The 20,955-nt window shown below is 33.8% G+C and overlaps 1 protein-coding gene across 1 annotated transcript in view; it reads right to left on the bottom strand.

Annotated features, from left to right (window-relative positions):
* The window catches only part of LOC118190684 (acetylcholine receptor subunit alpha-like 2), a 57,057-nt gene extending 36,486 nt beyond the window's left edge, over positions 1-20,571 (bottom strand). The window contains exons 1-2 of the mRNA XM_085818654.1: positions 20,414-20,571; positions 18,000-18,139 (exon numbers count right to left, since the gene is read on the bottom strand). Of these exons, the coding sequence (XP_085674780.1) occupies positions 18,000-18,139; positions 20,414-20,486 (213 nt within the window). The 5' untranslated portion in view covers positions 20,487-20,571. The remainder of the gene's footprint in view (positions 1-17,999; positions 18,140-20,413) is intronic.
* Between the last annotated feature and the right edge of the window lie 384 nt (positions 20,572-20,955).

Here is a 20,955-nt window from a genome sequence, read left to right as displayed (position 1 = left end):
TTTTCCACGACACATGCCCTTTACAATATTCAGGATACAATACTACGCAATAAAAACAGCGACATGCACACAGCTTTCATTTCTATAGACCTAAAGAGTGCATTCGACACCCTCTGGTGGCCAGCAATTAAGCAGGCCCTCAGAGGAGCACACTGCCCCTCCAACCTATTCAACATCTTCAACAGCTACCTCCACGACCGCCATATTCAGCTTGTAAATAACGACGGTACGACATCCAAGGTACAAGAAAAAGGTTGTCCGCAGGGGTCCTGTGCGGGACCGACACTCTGGAACCTCACCTTCAATTCAGTCCTTGAAACCAACTGGCCACAGCATACAAACATCACTGCTTATGCAGACGACGTAGCCCTGCTCGTAAGAGGACGCACCAGGAAAGAACTGGAACGCAACAGCACAGAGACCTGCACCTTATTTACCACCGCATGCAACAAATTAAAGCTCACGATCTCCATAAAATAATCGTCAGCGATAATAATTCCCAGACGAGGTACAAATCCAACTCGTCGTCCATGCATAAAACTCCTAGGCCGAAACATCAAAATTGCGCGGAATCTCAAGTATTTAGGGGTAGTATGGGACCAAGGTCTCACTTGGATTCCGCATATCATGGAAACCAGAAACAAGACGTCAATTATCGCCCGCATAGCAAGACAATTTCAAGGTCGCAACTGGGGCCAAAACCCCCATTTCCAAAAAGTGCTATACCTCACAGTTGTAGAAAAAATAGCTTTATACGCTGCAGTGATCTGGGCGCAGCCAATGGGTACTCGCAAGATCAGGCAACTTACAACGCTATAACGCCCCTTCGCCCTGCAATTAAGCAAAGCCTACCGCACAACCGCCACCAGTGCAGCAACAGTTCTAGCCGGCATATTACCACTGCATATAAAAGCAGAGATGGAGGCAACTTTTACTAAATTGATCTACCTACGCAAAGATGCAACTTTCGCAAATACCAGCTACAGTCCAGTCCAGTTCGAACGTCCCTCCACTTCTACCCATACTCATCCAGCTCTCAGAGGAAGTGGAACCCACATCAAAATTGACAAGCAACAGACTCACACCTCGACACACGCACCACGGAATGGGAACCAGATCTACACAGACGGTTCAAAGCAGGAGAATGGTGTAGGCAGTGCTTTTGTGCACTATGAGAATGGCAAAACTGTACACGACTGGAAAGGACAACTTCGCACTCACAATAGCATCTTCCAGGCGGAAGTACTGGGAATTACGGCAGCAGTGCAACATCTCATAGATTGCCAGATCCCACGAGCAAATATCTATACCGATAGCCTTTCAACTTTACTTGCACTTGAGAACCATCATCATGTCTCACCTCTCATACTCAATCTCCAACATCTCCTTATGCAACACCCTCATTACCATTTCAATCTAGTCTGGGTTAAAGCCCATGCGAATAATGAGGGCAACGAGGCTGCTGACACGTTGGCCAAAGATGCAATTTCCAACCCGACAGCCCAACCCATCACCGTACCTGCGCCCTGCTCTTATCTAAAGGGCCTCCTAAGAGAGCAAGGAATGCACCAATGGCAACGTGAGTGGACCGAATGCGAGACAGGCAGACGGACTTTCACCTACCTCCCGAAAGTTTCCGCCGATCGACTCTTCGCCGTAGCACCTCTCACCTACTTCATCACGGGTCACGGCCCGTTTCCCAGCTATTACAATCGCCACGGCATCTCAAATACAGATATCTGTGTCTGTGGATCAGAAGGGTCACCAGACCATTACGTATTTGAATGTCCTTTGACGGCTGCACACCATCTTCCGCTACCTACAAATAATAGGAACGCCTATCACCGGTTCCTTATAACGCATAAAGGAGCGGTTAATTCAATCTCCAGCATCATTAATACCATCGCGGCATTGGGCACAGACCTTTGCCTACCGTGCTAAAATGACGCTATGGTGTACTGACGATAAGCTCTAAGACTAGTCCAGTGAATTTTACAATATCTGGGCTTCACCACAACTGTGTGTTTAAGCTCCCCTGCCCACAATCTAAAGTGGCAATACTAACAATTCGCAAATATGTAGCATCTCCTTAGAGAGATGTGTTATGCCTCCATAATAATACGTGTGTAATCCCTTCAACAGCATGTAAACAACATCTTCTTACGCAGTGTTAGTGAACGCTTGTGTGCCTCACGGTGCACACATTGCTGGGGCACTGCCCAATAATTAGTGCTACAACATCCTCGTGCCTTTTATCAGTGTTTTTATCTATGTTCTTAGCGATGCTACAATAATCAACGCCTTAGCAATCTAACCGCACTCTTCTTCTGCACACATGAGTATTCATGAACTCATCATTCATCATTCAAGATGTACTTGTATTTATATCCAACAGAACTGCCTTACACTAACATTGTGCTCCAGCTTTCATGTGACTTCATGTACTCCATTTATCTTTTTGTGCCTTAAGTGACTATGTGTATGTACCTGTTTTTTGTGCTCTCTGTTTATGCATTTTACGCATTGTGCTTTGTGTATTGTTGCCTATGCATTTTTTTTAAATGCGTCTTATTATCCAAGTATTTTTAGTTTAACTACCTACTATCTGTAACACCACAGCTTTCCTCTTCAAACTGTAATACAATCCTACTAATGCCCTTGTAAGGCCATGTACTTCCCTTTGACAACCTCAATAATCTCCTGGTGCAGCCTCGTGTGGTTCCAAGAAGCTTTTGCCGTAGTTAGAGGAGGGTTTGGAACACATGCCTGTTTACCTCTGTTAGACACCAGGCGTTCCAGTCCTCCGTAACCTACCTACCTACTAATTTTATCTTCCGAAAATTGAGAGGGAAAAATTAAACGAATAATTTAATTTCCAAAGGACACAGTCACAGTAGGAATATAACAAATGAAAAGTAATCATGTATAAACTACTACTATTACAATATTATTTCTTTAAAAGAAACCTCTATTTCAATAAGAATACACATAATTGCAACATCTAATAAGTTATCTCATTTTTTTTCTAATTTGAATTTCTCTCATTCTCACTGTTGTTCTTGCAATTCCTTAAGCCTCAGATTATACATAAATAATTAGAGAAGATGAATATGCAGCTGATATGGCAAAATTGCACAGTGAATGGCAGTTGGTATTTCCTTTCACTATCATAGATCAGTTTTTGTATTAGGCTGACATAATATTCAACAGTTAGAAGAGAAAGATTCAACGGGGCCTTTAGTGTACAAAAGTTTGCCTTTGTTAGTATGACGAAAACAATCAGTATGTCGATAAATCCATTTTAAAATCTTGGGATATTCATTTTCTAAATGCATTAAAAGGGGGAAAATTATGCAAATATTTTTTTTTAATTTTCAAAATCTGGTTCTAAAGCTGGGTGGGATGGAATATGCAACGCAATACGGTAATTCTGAAGATCATTGCTTGTGGTAGTACAAACTGAGTGGTGATTAGATGTTGTAGAAGACGGCACAAATTGCAGTTCCAGATGCATTAAATGCTTTGAAGTCTAGGGAATAGCATTAGACAATAATAAGAATGAAATTCAAGGTATAGGGAAGTAGGAATGAAAATTATTATTATCAGATACTGAAATGTTAATGTTACTAAGCATTCTTATTGGAATGTAGGTTTCTTTTATATAATAATACTATGATAGTTACCAGTAGTTCATTCATGAATATTTTTGATTGGTTATGGTCTTACTGTAATCATATCCTTCAAAATTAAATTATTGCTTGATTTCCCCCTTGATTTTCATACTATAATATTAGTAAAAAGGAGGAAAAATGTCTGCAAGTAAACATAACTCCTCTCTATATATCATTATGTCGATAAATCCATTTTAAAATCTTGGGATATTCATTTTCTAAATGCATTAAAATGGGGATAATTATGCAAATATATATATATATATTTTTTTTTTTTTTAATTTTCGTGTGCAACTAAGCAAAACTAATGTGACTTTTTCTTCTTTAAAAAATTTGTGTTAATAAATAAGATGAGAATCAAGTTCATTTTAAAGACTTATGACACATGAAATATACATGATCAAAATAAATTAGAAAATTAAGTTCAAATAAATTTTAAGCTAAATTACGTGTTTAAGTTGCAATACTTCAGTTTGATCTATGATCCGGACCTCAAAGCTACAAACTTTCTGCTCATGCGTCGCGTTGACGCATGCGCGTAAGACCTTTACGGCTGCCAATATGCGTGTGCGTTTACGTTTATAATGTATAACGGACGGTATAAGCTAAGCTAAAATTATCTAATTCAGTTAATGTCACAGATTGCGTTGTTCCTTAATCTTCGAATTGGATCCGGCTTATTATTTTTTGAAGCCTGTTAGAGCAATTTTATAAAAGTAAGCTTGAACTTTCAATTATGTCAAATAGAATTTCCGATATATATTTACTAATATGTAAAGGATCTACAAAGCGAAAGTATGTTTCGAAGTCCATTAAACAAAAAGTGGAATTGCTGCAAAAAAATGGATAAAGGCATAATCATTTGTTTATCTGACCATTCAGAAATCTGCTGTTTATCAATTTCACGCTGCTCTACGGCGGGGGGGGGGGGGGGGGGGGCGCCGTGGCGCGCAATGTATTGGATGTTGATCTGTCAGCAATCCTTATCTTCAGGGCAGATGTTTTTATTTTATTTGGCTTATAATTCCTTACTAAATGTAGTATTTCATCTCGATGTACTCCGTCTTGTTTATGATTTAAATCAAATTCCTCGTCATTATAATTCGCTTCCGACAGTGAAGAAAGGTTACTGAAAACGAAAAAATTTCGATTGACAAATTAGTCGGTATTCTCGACATAGCAATTATAGGACTTCAACAGCGGAACTTTGTAACTGAAGAAGAAATTATGGCTGTTTATAGAATTAAAGAGAAAGTATTATCACATAAAATGAAGCAACTTAAACAACTTACATTGAAAGAAATGTTTAATAAAGTAAACAAATAAATATTAAGCTTTTTTTTTTTTTTTTTTTTTTTTTGTAAATTTTGATACACTTTAGATCATAATTGTTCTTTATTTCATAAATTACGGTTTCATATTTTTAATTTTATAATTTCTGCATGCCATCTTACCAGATTTAAACTGATGATCTGTAATCCGGAATTGCCGAAGTCCCGACGAGTCCGGATTAACGACTTTTGACTGTACTAACAAAACCAAACATCAGATTCCCATTCTGCACAACATAAAAATTCTTCTGCAAAACTGCAAAAATTACCAACACTTTGGCTTATTTGATAACTTTCAAATTCACTCCTTTGTTTGCATTTAGAATTTATAACTTTAATTTTCCACAGAAATTTGTTTTTGATTTTAAAAAATTTCACTGGCATAATTTCATTCACACCAGCATATATTAATAGATGCAGAAGGTTTTTGTACCTTACATAATTTTAAATCTTATGTAACCTAACGTAATTAATAACCAAATCAAAACATAGATCAGAAACTGCATAAAATTTAATAAATAATTTCTACTAGTGTCACACGAAATGCTATGAAATTAATCAATAAAATGAGATAAAATATATAGAATTAATATTCCACATGGTGTGAAGCTGGAAGTTTTACGTTAAATACATTTTTTAATTAAGTATTTTTAAAATTGACCCCTTAGAGCATGGGACCTTTCGTAATTAGAACTTGCAAATCCACTTCGCTAGTCTTTCATAACATTGCTTTTCTTCTATTAACAAGAAATATTGCATTCAGTTATTTAATTTAAGATTTCCAAAAATAATGCTACTGAAAGGCATGAATACTTACTTAAATTTGAAATTAATTGAGTTGACTTAAAATAATATTTAAAAAAATAAATCTTCATATATACGTCTAACAATCAGACCTTATTAATTTTCTTTTATTTGAACAATATCTGAATTCTGCTTTAGTTTGGACTAGTAAATCATTGGACAATTAAATACCAAGCTATAAGAGAACTAATGTAGTTTACAAATGCACTGAATTTGATTTCCTGCATTAACTTTCAAAGAAAGTAAAATTTTCTGCATATTTGCATTGATAGAATATGGCAAAGCATGCAAAGGCTATCAGTCTAAAGGGAAGTATATATTCATGGACGGCTTTGTAAGGAAAAGTAACTTGTATTTCCATTTATTCATGTGTGTGTATTATATATATTTACAATTGTTAATGCTAAAATCAATGCTTCATTAAAAATTTATTATTATTTTATTTTTAATACTAACATACAGATACAGAATTGTTTTAAATTCCATACACAATCATAATTTATTTTTAAGAAGACTTATTTTATGGTGGTGTGGTGGTGGTGCATTTAATTACGGCAAAGCACACTAGGGCTATTCTGCCTAAGGGGAGGGATGCCTTCGTGGAGGACTTTCTAAGGGAAACTGGCTCGTATACACGTTACACACGGGGAAGGCCACGAAGGCACCCATGCAGCCGGCCCGTTCGCGGGATTCGAACCTCGGACCGAACTACCAGTGTTCAGCGACTTTACCACTCGGCCGCTGGTGGGCCCAACTTGTTTTATGATTTATATATTATATTACATGAATAAGAGAAACATTTGTCAAGAAATATATTAAATTTGTATTAGCAGATTCATGCTAACAAGACTATCATACTTCAAAACTGTACTAAAATTGGGCAAAATAAAATCAACATAAATTCTACATTAAATGTTTAAAAACTTATAAGTATGCAATGGTAGTTATATATACAATACAATAAATTTTGTAATTTATAAAATATTAATTAAATGATATTTTTGGAAATAATGTACAAAATTTTAGTTTTCTTTTATAACTAGTTTAGCGAATTTTTAGAAAAATATTTTAGATCATTTCCATCTTTTCCCTGTTGATATTGGTATATTAAAATATATGGAATAATTAAGTTGCATCTAGTTAGTAAAACAAAACATTACGAAAAGTATGATGCGACATATTTTTAATCAATATAATTACTTCATTTTGGAATTATAACATTTTCGTAAGAAATTAATGCCATTGAAAAAAATAATATTATAACACTAAAGAATAAACGAGATTCTCGACCGCGTTGTTCAAGTTTTTGTAATTTTACTTCAGAACACACTCGTACATAAACATATTAGACTGAATTATAAACCAAGTATAATTAATTAGGTAATCCTAGAAAAAGAATAAACTAAACCTAGTAAGCAAAAAATATATACATTGCATTCAGAATTCTAAATGTTTACATAAACTTTTCTCGCAAGGCCTGCCGGGAAAAAGATGTCAAACGTTCTTTGTTCAGACGATTGCAAACGAACGCTAACATGATTAATTTTGTTTTCAACAACCACATTACCGTTTCAATTAAATACCACAACAGTGATTAAATTTTGGAATAATTAGTTATAAATAATAATACGGACAATTTAAGGCGTAATTTATCGGATGCACAATGACAAAATACTACTATTAGATCTGCATTTGGAATAAATATTCTGCACTCTTTCAACTCATTAGACATTACGAACACTGATATTAATTAATCGCAAAGCTTAAACGTTTAAATACTTACTCACTACATATAACAGTGCAAAGTGCATGAGAATAATCTGCATAAAATGAACAAAAAATATTTCAAACATAATTGTAAACATTTTCTTACTTACCTGCGCTATACAACCAACATGCATTCAGCCATGTTTTTTTCTGCAACTAGCTTTCAAACACTTTTCTTCTGATTGGCTAATTTCCAGTCAGTCACGTGATTCTTCCGCGCGGCTACTGAAACATTATCTGTAACGTTACAGGCAAATTAGCTGTACCAGCCACAGTTTGCTTTCAACCTGTTACCATTACAGGAAATTTTTGTGTAACTTTTTGATTTCTGTAACTTTACAAAACTTTTGCCTGTAAAGAGCGAACTTTTTTTTTACAGTGCAGGTTTCGCTTTTGTTTTCATAAATATTTTTATTTCAGTTCTTAAATCGTAGAATCTTTTGAGCATTTTCACCTTACTGGGCCATCTCATTTCTGTATAATAAATAACATCTGCAAATTCAGTGCTCATTACCTTAAGAAAATCTTGAAATTGTCTGTGATTAAGTCTAAGATTGAAAATAAGAGAAATAAACATACGCACCCTATTTTTACGCGACCCGTATTACGAGACGAATTTCACACCCCATGAGAATCGCGGGAGCCGTACGCGGAGGGCTTTAATACATTATGATATACTAAGATGTTTTTATTTAACTTTTTATTTTAAAATAAATGTCAACGAATCGATTATATATGAATCAAATTCAAACATTTACTTTTTTAATAAAAATGTGTAAATTTAAATACTTTCATAATTTGCGCTTGGGCCGCATTTTAAAGAATTTTGGACCGCACTTTAGACGTCTATGATTTATAACGAATGAACATTTTTATCTTGTTCAATTTCCTATACATTTAATAAAATTTTAAGCGGCTATAAAAAACCTTAAAAAACATATAAAAGTCGAGTATAAAGAACTTTATTAATACTTTCGACTGAAACATTTTTGCATTTTTCATAATTTTTTTACCAGAATTTTTAAAAGTTTTCACTAAAAATTACAAACCTTTAAAGTTTTCGGTGTTTAAGTTATTAAGAAAGGGATAACCACCCTTACGTTACTTTACGTTTTATCTTTAGCTCTACTTTTTTCTGTGTTATAAACAAAGGCTAAGCGAGGCAGACACTCCACCCAATTCTTGAAACATATGGGTATACATTAGCTTATTCCTAGGACAAATATTGCATAAAGTATTGATCACTGGAGGTGTGAAAACACTTTAAACATCTGCAGTTGCTTTCTTCTGAATGAGAGAGGTTTTCATTCATTAAGTCTTTTGCAAAATTAATCGGATATGCATTATTAGGGTTGTTGCACCTTTGCTTTGCAGGTATACGTATCGGAGAAAATCAGTGCGTTCTCATTATACATTATATGGAATAGATTAGTGAAAAATTACATTCCCGTTTCAACTCTTCGAAATGGGCGAATCTTCAGTTTTTCTTTCAACTTTTTTATTCTATATTAGTGGTAATTTTCTTTGTAAAAAATTCTCCCGTATGGCTTACTATAAAGTGTTCTGCATTAAAGGTAAGATGAACATTTGTCGAAAGTTTTCCAGATCCAGAATTTATCCACATCTATACTTGGTACAGCGTGAAAAAATCGTGAGTCGATAATTTCTACTCACAGAAAAACTTTGGGCATGAGAAAAAAGTTGAGAAAGGCATGAGAATGCTGAAGAAGTATTTCTGAAATAATTTACTGTTTACAGAAGCCGTAGTATGCCGATAGTTGGACAATGCCTCAGGCAAAACACAATGAATTTGCTGAAACCTCTGAAAAGACTGCCTTTTAACGCTAAAATGATTGGTTGGTTACGCCCAAGAAGGATAACAGTATTTTTCCCCGAAAACTGCGATAGAATAAGAGTGTTTAAAAATTTGCGGCCGAAAAATAGAAGAAAAATGTTAGTGTCTCTCACCACTGCAAAAGAAGAGACATTTTCAAAGAAAAAAAAGGAAAAAGAAAGTCTTTTCAGCAGTCTTTTCCTGAAGAAAAATGATGTTGAAATTTAAACCCTAAAGATCCACCGCGGAAAACTGTCCAAAAGTGCAAATCATAGTTCTTGTGTGGGCTATATGAATAGCATTAAAAGTTGTAGGCTTTTGGTGGATGGAAAAATTTAAAAATGTGAGTTAAAAGCATGTTTAAAAAATATGAAACTTTTTCCTTTTTCTTGTAAAACTAATCGCAGTCATAGATGACATCGAAACAGCTTGAAAAAGAGCTGTTGAAGTAAGAGGAAGCCTGTTGGCCTGACAAACGAAAGATTCTACTTCTGACTGACTACTATACTGAAGACATAAAAACTCGAAAATCAAAAATATTTTATGACTGTTTTCTCATTTACTAATGCAACTTTAATCATGTAACCTGCGGTCGAAGGCATGACCAAGAGCTTCAAGTTTCATAACATGTACTAAAATGAAATTTAAAATTTTAAGCTTTAGCAGAGGGTTGAAAGTAGAGACAGGAGAATCAGGCAGGAGAAATATAACCAGCATCGAATATTCCAGACAAAATAAAGTGACAGTTAATGCTTGCTGTTGAATGCCTGTTTAGATCGTTTTAAACATGAGTCGATAACTGCAAGGTGATGAATAATTAAAGAAAGAAAATTAAAAGTGAGCAATACGAAAGAAGTTTCATGTAAATTTTAAAAAATGCACTAAAATGATTCCAAATAAAGGACACTTTTGAGAAAACACCACGAAATCACAACTGTTTCGGAAAATCCTGCAAAATATATCAACATGCAGGCAAATTCTTTCCGCTATATCCTTGAAACTCGGGTGTTTCGGACACCAGAGCTCTCTGCCTGTCTGTGAGATATTATTTCGCAATGCGCAGATTGTATGCGTAGCTCGCATTTTGTTCTTGCATTCTTAAAACCGCTAATTGTAACTCTGTTGCTTTGCTTTTGCGCTGTGTTGTGTTCGAAAGTTAAAACTGCCGAATAAAGGTTAATTTTACAGTCCACTCGCAGTGATGTATTCTTAGGTTTATTAATTTAAAGTTAAGATACCGCTTCGCTACATTATTTGGTCGTCCTACGCCGGAGCTTCGAGAAAAACCCGCGCTTGTGAATAAGTATTCTACGTATTCGTATTGGTGTTGATAATGCAATTTCGGTTTAGAATTCTCAAGAGTTACGCAATGGATACAGTGTTCGAGGTGAGTGAAATAGTTAACGCATTTTAATTGCATTTGAGATTTCATTATTGCTACTATTTTTGTGATTAAAGTATTAGTAAAATCGAGAATTTAGAATATTTTCAAAATATCAGATATAGAAAAAAAGCGAAAGAAAATTTTGAAAACACAGTTAACTAAATTCATCGAGAGAATAGATTATGATAACTTAGATAATGCTGAAGCTGAATTAATCTTAGAAAAATGTAAAATCTTTAAGGAAGATTTTAAATCTCTATTTAGAGAAATTTATACAAATTGTGATGATGACAAAATAGACACTTTCATTGAGGAAGAAGAGATGATTTTAGAGAAAATTGAGGATGTTCACTTAAAAATTATTCGTAAGTTAAAAATTTACAAGGTCGTAAATGCAAATGGCGACAAACCTGTCGTACCTGAATCAGTCTCTGAAAGTTTAAAGTTACCGAAATTATCTTTACCCACATTTAGCGAGAATGATAACTGAATGGATAACATTTAAATATTTATTTAACGCTAGTGTTCGCAACAATCCAAATCTTTCTGGAGCTCAAAAATTACAATATTTAAAGAGTTCTTTGAAAAATGATGCTTATCGTATTATTCAGTCAATTCCCATAGCTGATCAAAATTTCAGTATTGCTTGGAATTTACTAGAAGAGAGATTTTCTAATAAGAGAGAACAGATATTTGCTTTTATTAAAAGAATTCTTAACGTTTCACAAATACAAACGGAATCTGCATCATCGATATTAAGTTTAGTAGATAACGTAAACGAAATAACTCGCTCATTGGAAATATTAGATCAAAGAATAGATCATTTTAGTGATACTTTGTTGTTGTATATTATTTTGCAAAAACTTGACGTTTCGACAAAGTTGTGGTGGGAGCGTCAATTAAAAACAGACGAAATACCAAAGTTGAATGACTTGATAGAATTTTTGAAGAATTACGCTAGAACATTACAGAACAGTAAACCTTTAATTAGTAAAACGCATAAATCAGATAAACCAGTGTATAATAGGGTTACTTCTCTGATTACTAATTCTACCTGCTTATTTTGAAAAGAAGATCATTTTTTATACAGGTGTTCTAATTTTTTAAATTTACCAGTGCAAAAACGAATAGAATTTGTTAAGACTAATAAACTTTGTTTTAATTGTTTGTCTAATGTCCATAAAGTTAAAATGTGTAAGAGTGTAAATACCTGCAAGCATTGTTTTAAGCATCATCATAGCATTTTGCATTTAGAAAATAATTTCATACCAAAAAATGCATCTAGCTTCCCTTCACCGGAAGCACAAGTATTTGTTCCGAAATCGCAAATTAAACCAGAAAACAACTTGAGTGAGGTTTCTCCAACTGTTTGGGCAAACAACTATGAAAATAAATATTTTGGAGCTCATGCTAATGGTAAACGTAGTCATGTACTTTTGTGTACTGCTTTAATTAAGGTTCAAAACTCAAAAAATGAATTCATAAATTGTAGATGTTTACTATATTCAGGTAGTGAAAAATCATTCATTCGTCGTAAAACAGCTATCAATTTAGGATTGAGCATAAAGGATTCGAAGATATTAGTGTCATGCTTAGGTACTTTCAATATAACTACTACTGGAGAAGTTGAGTTGTTGTTTACACCTCATTTTAATACTAATTACAGAATTTCAACGTCCGCTTACATAATAGACAAAATTACAGGAAACATTCCAAGTGTAACATTACCTTTGAATTTATATGAAAGATTCGAAAATTTAACTTTAGCAGATCCTACATTTCATGAATAGGGATAAATTGATATTTTACTTGGAGTTAATGTATTCCTTACTTTAATCAATGGCGAGGTAATTAAAAGGGGCAAAAATCTTCCATTTGCATGTTGTTCTAAGTTAGGATGGGTAATTGCTGGAACTACACATTTTGAATTCCCAAACCGTAAGCAGGTTTCAGTTACTACGTTAAACACGGAGGAATTAGTTAAATCATTTTGGGATTTGGAACAAATTCCCACATCGAAACCTTTAACTAAAGAGAAAAGATTGTGTGAAAATCATTTCGTGGAAAATCACGTGCCTAGTGAAAATGGTCGTTACTCAGTAAAATTGCCATTCAAGCCTAAAAAAAATGAGTTGGGTAATTCCAGACCATCAGCCTTTCGCAACTTTCTTAGTCTAGAACAAAAATTAATAAAAACTCCTGAAGTATATAAACAGTATAAAGACTTCATGTCCGAATATTTATCACTTGGACACATGGAAGAATTATCCGATGATAATTTAGATAAAGTAAATTTTCATTATTATATACCTCATCATCACGTGCTAAAAGAATCCAGTCTTACCACAAAACTACGCATCGTTTTCAATGCTAGTGCCAAACCTACATCAGGGATATCGCTTAATGACACGCTAATGACTGGTCCCAAGGTGCAAGACGACTTATTTACTATTATTTTGAGGTTTAGATGCTATCCCATAGCCATTACTAGCGGCTTATTGAAAATGTATCGACAAGTTCAAATTCATGATGAAGACCGCGATTTCCAAAAAATATTTTGGAGAGATGATCCATCGAAGCCGATTAAAACTTACAGGTTGTGCACAGTTACGTACGGCACTACTTCAGCTTCATACCTGGCTATTCGCGTACTCAAACAACTAACAATTGACGAAGGAGCTAAATTCCCAAAGGCAGCTGAAATAATATTACACAATTGCTATATTGATGATGTCCTATTTGGTTCAGACACAGTAGAAGACGCAGTAGAGTTAATTTCACAACTGAGTGAACTTTCACAAAAAAGGTGTTTTCAATTACATAAATGGTGTACAAATGATCGCTCGATTTTGGAAACTGCTTTGAGTGCTCAGAATGCTAATTCTTCATGCACAATTTTTGATACTAAATCAATAAAATTATTGGGTTTGGAGTGGTATCCAACACAAGACGAGTTTACTTGTCACTTTGAAAATCTTGAGAACAAGAGCATTCTACTAAAAGAATGATTTGTCTTTCATTTCGAAAATGTTTGATGCACTTGGTTGGTTAACACCTTTCATAGTTGCAGCAAAAATATTGCTTCAAAATATATGGAAACTACAAATCTCGTGGGATGATCTCTTACCAGATGAAATCAATCAAAGATGGAAAAATCTATTGAGAAGATATCGCAAATCTTGAATGCATTCATATTCCTAGGAGAGTATTATTGCCCAAATCTACAAATGTAGAACTTCATTGTTTCTGTGACGCATCAGAGAAAGCTTACGCAGCAGTGATTTATTTAAAGTCTTCAAATCATTCTTCAATTTCGGTGCAGCTACTAACATCAAAAACTCGCGTAGCTCCCCTGAAAGTAATCTCTATTCCTCGTTTAGAACTCTGCTCTGCAGTTCTATTAGTGCATTTGGTTCAAACTGTGCAGAATTCATTGCAAATTCATGTTGACGATATTTACGCATGGAGTGATTCAATGATAGTTTTGTCCTGGATACAATCAGAACCAACACGCTGGCAAACCTTCGTAGCTAACCGCGTTTCAGAAATTCAATCAGTCTTACCTTCATCGCATTGGAATCACATAAAAGGAAAGGAGAATCCAGCTGATTGCGCATCAAGAGGTCTTTTGCTTTCAGATATTTCTACTCATGACTTGTGGTGGACAGGTCCTCATTGGCTTAATTCAAATAATATTCCGTTCTCTATCAACTTAACATTTTCAGAAGAGTCTTTAAGGGAACAACGTAAAAATATTTCTTGTTCAATTGGAACAGTCGCTTCGCAAATTCCAGTCCTTAATGAAGTTTCATCATTCTTGAAACTTAAAAGAATCATCGCATGGTGTTTTCGGTTTGCGAATAATTCAGCTAAATCTACCGCAACAAGGATTAAGGGTTACCTTAAAACCGAAGAATTGCAATACGCTAGAAATGCAATTGTTAGAGTAGTTCAAATGGATGAGTTTTCTAATGAATATAATCTTCTGAAAAAGAATCAACCGTTAAACTCAAATAGTAAGATCCTTTCTTTGAACCCGTTTATCGATAAGAATGGACTTATACGCGTTGGAAAAAGATTAAGACAATCCAACATCGCGCAGGACAGAAAATATCCTATTTTGTTGCCCAAGAAACATCACATAACACATATTATAGTGAATCATTTTCATGTATCCCATCTTCATGCAGGCCCCCTGCTATTGCTATCAGTAATTAGAAGAGAATATTGGATAATCTACGCTAGGTCAGTTGTAAGACAACAGATTTGGAAATGTGTGAAATGTCATCGTGTACGAGCTAAAACATCTACCCAGATAATGTCTGATTTACCATCGTCTAGAGTCGTTCCGTCAAAGGTTTTCTCCAAAGTTGGAATTGACTACGCCGGGCCATTTCAAGTGAAACCCAGGCAAGGTCGAGGAGTAAAACCAATGAAATGCTACATTTGTGTATTCGTGTGTTTTACTACAAAAGCTATACATATTGAATTAGTAGGTAATCTTACATCAGAATCATTTATTGTCGCTTTGAAGCGCTTTGTATCTCGAAGAGGAAAACCAATAGAAGTGCATAGCGATTGTGGCACAAATTTTATTGCTGCAGATAAGGAATTGAAAAGAGTAATAAACTCCTTGAATGAAAATGAATTGGTTAATAAATATTGCTCTACTGAATGTATTAAGTGGATATTTAATCCTCCCGCAGCGCCACATTTTGGAGGATTATGGGAAGCTGCAGTCAAATCTACAAAGTTACATCTCAAGCGAACCATAGGTGAACAACGTCTAACGCAAGAAGAATTTATGACATTGCTAGCTCAAATTGAAGCTTGTTTAAATTCGCGACCGTTGTGTCCACTGCCTGAAGATCCATCAGAATTTTCTACACTTACGCCAGGCCATTTTTTAATTGGTACCCCGCTAACTGCCTTACCAGAAGAAAGTTTACACGATCAAAAAATTCCTATATTGCAACGCTAGAAGCTTGTTGAGAAAATGTTTCAAAGCTTTCGGAAAAGATGGTCCAATGAATACATTTCTAATTTGCAACGACGTTCAAAATGGTTGAAAGTGCAACCTAATTTAAAGGTTAATGATTTAGTTATCATAAAGGAAGACAATTTACCCCCGCTACGATGGAAATTAGGAAGACTGCTGGAAGTTTTTCCTAGCTCAGATAATATTTTGCGTATCGTGAAGATCAAAACTGCTAACGGAGTTTTCAAAAGGCCAATTCACAAACTTAGTGTTTTGCCTATCAATGATTAAGTTTTTTTTTTTTTCCATAAAGCATTATAACATTGTACTTTACTTTAGCTATAATTAAGTTCCTGAATTGTATCAAGGCTTGTGTGCATCTGTTTTGAGAACAATTTAGTTTCATTTCATAATTTCATAATATGTTTTCTTGTGAATATTTTAATGATACATTTTTGCATAATTTAATATTGTTATGATAATTTCATTTTGTAAAAGTTATTTAGTTTGAAATGATGTTTCAACGCCGGGCGGAATGTTTCGGACACCAGAGCTCTCTGCCTGTCTGTGAGATATCATTTCGCAATGCGCAGATTGTATGCGTAGCTCGCATTTTGTTCTTGCATTCTTAAAACCGCTAATTGTAACTCTGTCGCTTTACTTTTGCGCTGTGTTGTGTTCGAAAGTGATGTATTCTTAAGTTTATTAATTTAAAGTTAAGATACCGCTTCGCTACATCGGGTAAATGGATTTTCTGCGTCCGTTGAAATGATATGGTTCAGAGCCAGAAGGACTAGTTTGGTTTGATTTACTTAATTACGACAAAGTACTCGAGGGTTATATGCTTAAGAGGAGGGATGCCTTCGTGAAGACCTGTCTAAGGAAAAGTGGCTCGTATACTCGCTGCACATGAGAAAACCGGAGCCCAAAGCATTACCTAAAATATGTAAATTCTCAAAAGTGAATTTAAAGGTAGTTACGGCTGATCAAAATGTTTCGTGGAAAGACATGAAATCGTGATTCGGCGAAAAAATTCAATGGCATAGCAACTTCATAACAAGTGCAACTGAAACTACTCGTTTTTGAGAAATATTGCCCTCAACATAGGAAAGGAACGACTTGGAAACAACTAGCAAAGTAGATAAAACTCTTATCTTCTTTGATATTGCAAGTGATACTACAAGCAATGAGACAGATTTAAAAAAATTCTGATTCAAACAGCAAAATGTAAAATATCAAAGTTTTATCTTAATACCCTGAAGATAGAAACAAACTGCAGCTAACGTCTTTTTTAAATGCAAAACTTTACTGAAAAAATATTTCCGCCTATACGAACTCAGATTCAAGTGTGGATGACAGAACAATATTCGAAGGATTGATAGAGGTGAATGTGGTTTCGGCATACAGGTGCATTATTACATGGGCGATCCGTGTTGATTGCTTTTGAGCCTTTATGAAAATTAGTACTAGAACAAACAGAAGTTTCAGTCACGTTTATTTTCAACATGAAGAACGACTTAAAAGAACACGTGTATACCTCCCATCATCTGAGGAACAGAAGACAAGGCATTATGTCTCGCATTAAACAAATACTCGAAGAAACATGGGTGGCTCGAGTGGTGCTGATACTGGCAATAAAATTTCAAATGAAGAATAAAAACAACAGCTGTTAATTTCACATGAAAATTTTGATTACAGTTTTTACAGTCCTAAGTTGTGTAAAGACAATTAATACCAGTAAGTTGCTTTAGAATTACTATCTCAAGAATAGGCCACAGCCTAATTTAAGTCAAAAATCTGGGGTACACATAGCAAACATGGTAAGTGATGCTCCTCATAGTATTTTTCTTGCATATGTGTGAAGACCATATTACCATACTTATGAACTGTTATAAGCTTTATGACTTTTATTCGCGTGCGTTATTAATTTTAATTGTTAAAGAACCAAACGTATTTTTATATTTTACAGCTATATAAGAATTTATACAATCGCATATACAAATTACTACATTGAAATAAAGTAATATATATGGCAAAATAAGTAATTATTTACAAGCAATTACATAAAGATTTTATATCAGTACTTTGGAGCACATTTCCCAAATCTAAATTATGCGTCTTCGTCAAATTTGTATGCATTCAGTTCATAGTATTACTAACTGTTCAGGTCATAGTACTATTAACTTACTAAACATGCAAAGTTCTTAATTAATAGCGAAATAAACTTTACCAGTTCTCGTAGAAACAATAGCGCAAGTCCCGCAGAAACGTTGACCTTTCTGGAAGGTATCATAACAGGTCTGACAAGTTTATCATATTCATCAAAGAGGTATTTTCTGAGCTCCCTTTCTGATTTATATTCGTCGAAATCTGTAAAATGAGTGTTGAAAATATTTGCAATCCGTTGAACACTAAATGTGAAATACCTCATTGAAAAAGGCTTTGGTTTTTAAAAGACAAAAATTAAGAATTTTAAGCTTTAGGGACATGTAGTAAAATTTCCTTATAAAATAAAATACTAATAAACCATGTTATAAAATTAAATGTAAGTAATTAATCAAATGTAAATAATCAAACAATCAATGCATTACAGGAAGAAGAAATGGAGAATGAAGATCAAAAAGAGCTGAGACATTAAAGGTGACGAAATATACAATATTTTTTTTTTTTTTTTTTTTTTTTTTTTTTTTTTTTTTTTAAGATTTCCTACGATTTTTAATTTATATATAGACAAAATGATCCAAAAATCAATCAAAAAATACGAAAAAAGTGCTCAATTGTTTTTTAAATTGCATTTCAGTGACTTTGCAATACGTGATAATGCAATTGGGACAAATATGCATAAAACTACTGAAAGATAAGAAATCTTATTATATGCATTTTTAATTACAATCACATCCCACAGATAGTGTTTACTTTGAAATTTTGAATATGCTCTTCTTTTTAAGTTACCTAAGTTCTGTTAGGCCTTTTATGAAAGCGTATTTCTGATTTGTTTAGTACTGAAGGGGATTTTATGACCATTCTGTAGAGTGGAGACTTCATTCTTGCTTTCAACTTTTTGTTAAAATGTAGGAAATTGTCAAACGGATCTCCAGACTTGAAATCTGATTCTTTTATTATCAAGCTACTTGAAGTTTCGAGGTGCAGAAATCATCCACATTAGCTGGAAATGAGAAAAGATATTGTACAAAGGCATGTGTGACTTTTTCGTTCAGAAATGCTGTTTCTGCTGTCCATACGTCTTAGTTCAGCTTTATGCAGTTTTCGATAATAGTTCTTGTCTCAATTATTATTCATTTGATGTGTTATGCGTTCATTTAACGGATGAAATGCTCTTTAGCAAAGATAATTGCGATGAAAAAATTCACACTTTCTCCACATTTAAAAAATTCACGTTTCTTAAATGGAAAATATCCAGCAACTAAGGATCATAAGCATTTAGCACATGCTTGAAATAAAAAGTCTCCAGATGTGAAGTGCGACAGATGGGCAACAAATCAAGATATAATCCGCGTTGTAAACGATGAAGATTATTACGAAATTTATTAATGATATTCAAAATGATGCCGTACATCAGCTACTTCTAAAAAATGGTTTTCATTGATTTTAAGGACTAAAAATATTGATATATTCTTAAAACAGCAACCAAGTGTCGGAAAATGTAGAAACTTTTATGCTGTTTCCATAATCAAAAAATGACTAATTAAAGAAAAAATGAATATCGTAAATAGATCTTGAACATTCAAAAAATTAATAATAAAATAGTGACCTTTTTCTAATATACAAATATCAGTGTTAAAATAACACAGCAAGAAAATTCAACATTAGCAAAACTTTTACATGCATGAAAGGGCTACGGTCTTCTCTGAGGATAATAAAAAACAGTTTTAAAATTATTGCTGACGACTATAGACATCAGCAATGCATTTTCTGCCATTATTAACTTTTATTAGTAACAATTATTAATCACACCTTCCCTGATTTTTTTATAAATGAGAGGATGAATTTTCAGTGAGCAATAATTATGTGAAATAAATTATTTCTCTTAAGCAATAATAGTATATAATATAGCCTGGAATATTTGGCAGCATAGTGCAACCTGCCAGAAATTTCAGCCTGCCAGTTTCGAAATGCTTTTCAGGTTTTTTGGGTATCGAGATACCAATATATACTCATTATAGATTCTAACAAATCATTTTATCAAAGTTTGATTATATGGCTATTACTCATAACCCTTTCAGATATATACTATTATATATATTCTCAAAAGACTATATATTCTACATATGTATACTATGTATTCTATGTATTCTCTAAAAGAAAATTCTCATTTGGTATCGCCTAAACTAAAAGAAACCGATGTGCTTGTAGATAATAGTAAAACATTGTTTGAAATTTGAGATAAATATTTTTTTTCCTGTACAGAACACAGACCGAAATATTATTTATATAATTATTTGCCATGACAAACATATCACATTTATCGTATTTGCTTTGGTAAAATAATCATTTTTGAGATAGTTAGGAGATAATTAATTACATGAAAACAAGCGAAAATTATGTGTCTTCAGACTGATAGTCACTAATCATAGTCATAGTGTAAAAATTCGCTAATCACAGTGTAAAAATTTTCATACTCACCTGCTATCAAGCCAGCGTTGACTGTTACGCAAGACAGAAGCAAAAAAGCCCAAACACAGACTGCAGTGCACATTTTTAGATCTAGTCAACTTCAAAAGTGACTTACTTGGAAGCGAAAATTTCTTTTATACAAGGAGGTTTTCCTTAAACGGGAAGTTCAATAAATGTATATTCCCAGGCGGAATCACACCATCTTTGACCTCCGAGAAATATCCGTCATTATTCAGTTAATACTTCTGTTAGATGAAACTCCGTTGTTGGTTGTTAAACCTGAGGATTGACGTCTACTTGCGTCACAAATCGTTCGCTTGGAAATGACGAAAGCAATTTAAAAATATTCTCAAAAACTGCCCTCTTCCGTTTTGACATTGCTGTTAAATGACCACTCATTTTATTCCTTAAGAAGAAAAGCATTGCTTTCAAAAATTAATTGCTTTTAAAGCTATTAAAATTAAAGAATTTATCAATGCGACATTGATCAAACTAACCTTCATAGAATCTAGATAGTAAGAAAAATATTCCAATAGACAATAATTAGCAGA

Source organism: Stegodyphus dumicola, chromosome 6 (genome assembly GCF_044657685.1).
Source record: "Stegodyphus dumicola isolate Sdum_Otavi_A_Nest chromosome 6, ASM4465768v1".
Lineage (NCBI taxonomy): Eukaryota > Metazoa > Arthropoda > Arachnida > Araneae > Eresidae > Stegodyphus > Stegodyphus dumicola.
Note: the sequence above shows the minus strand (reverse complement) of the source record. Positions and strands in the feature narration are given on the sequence as shown.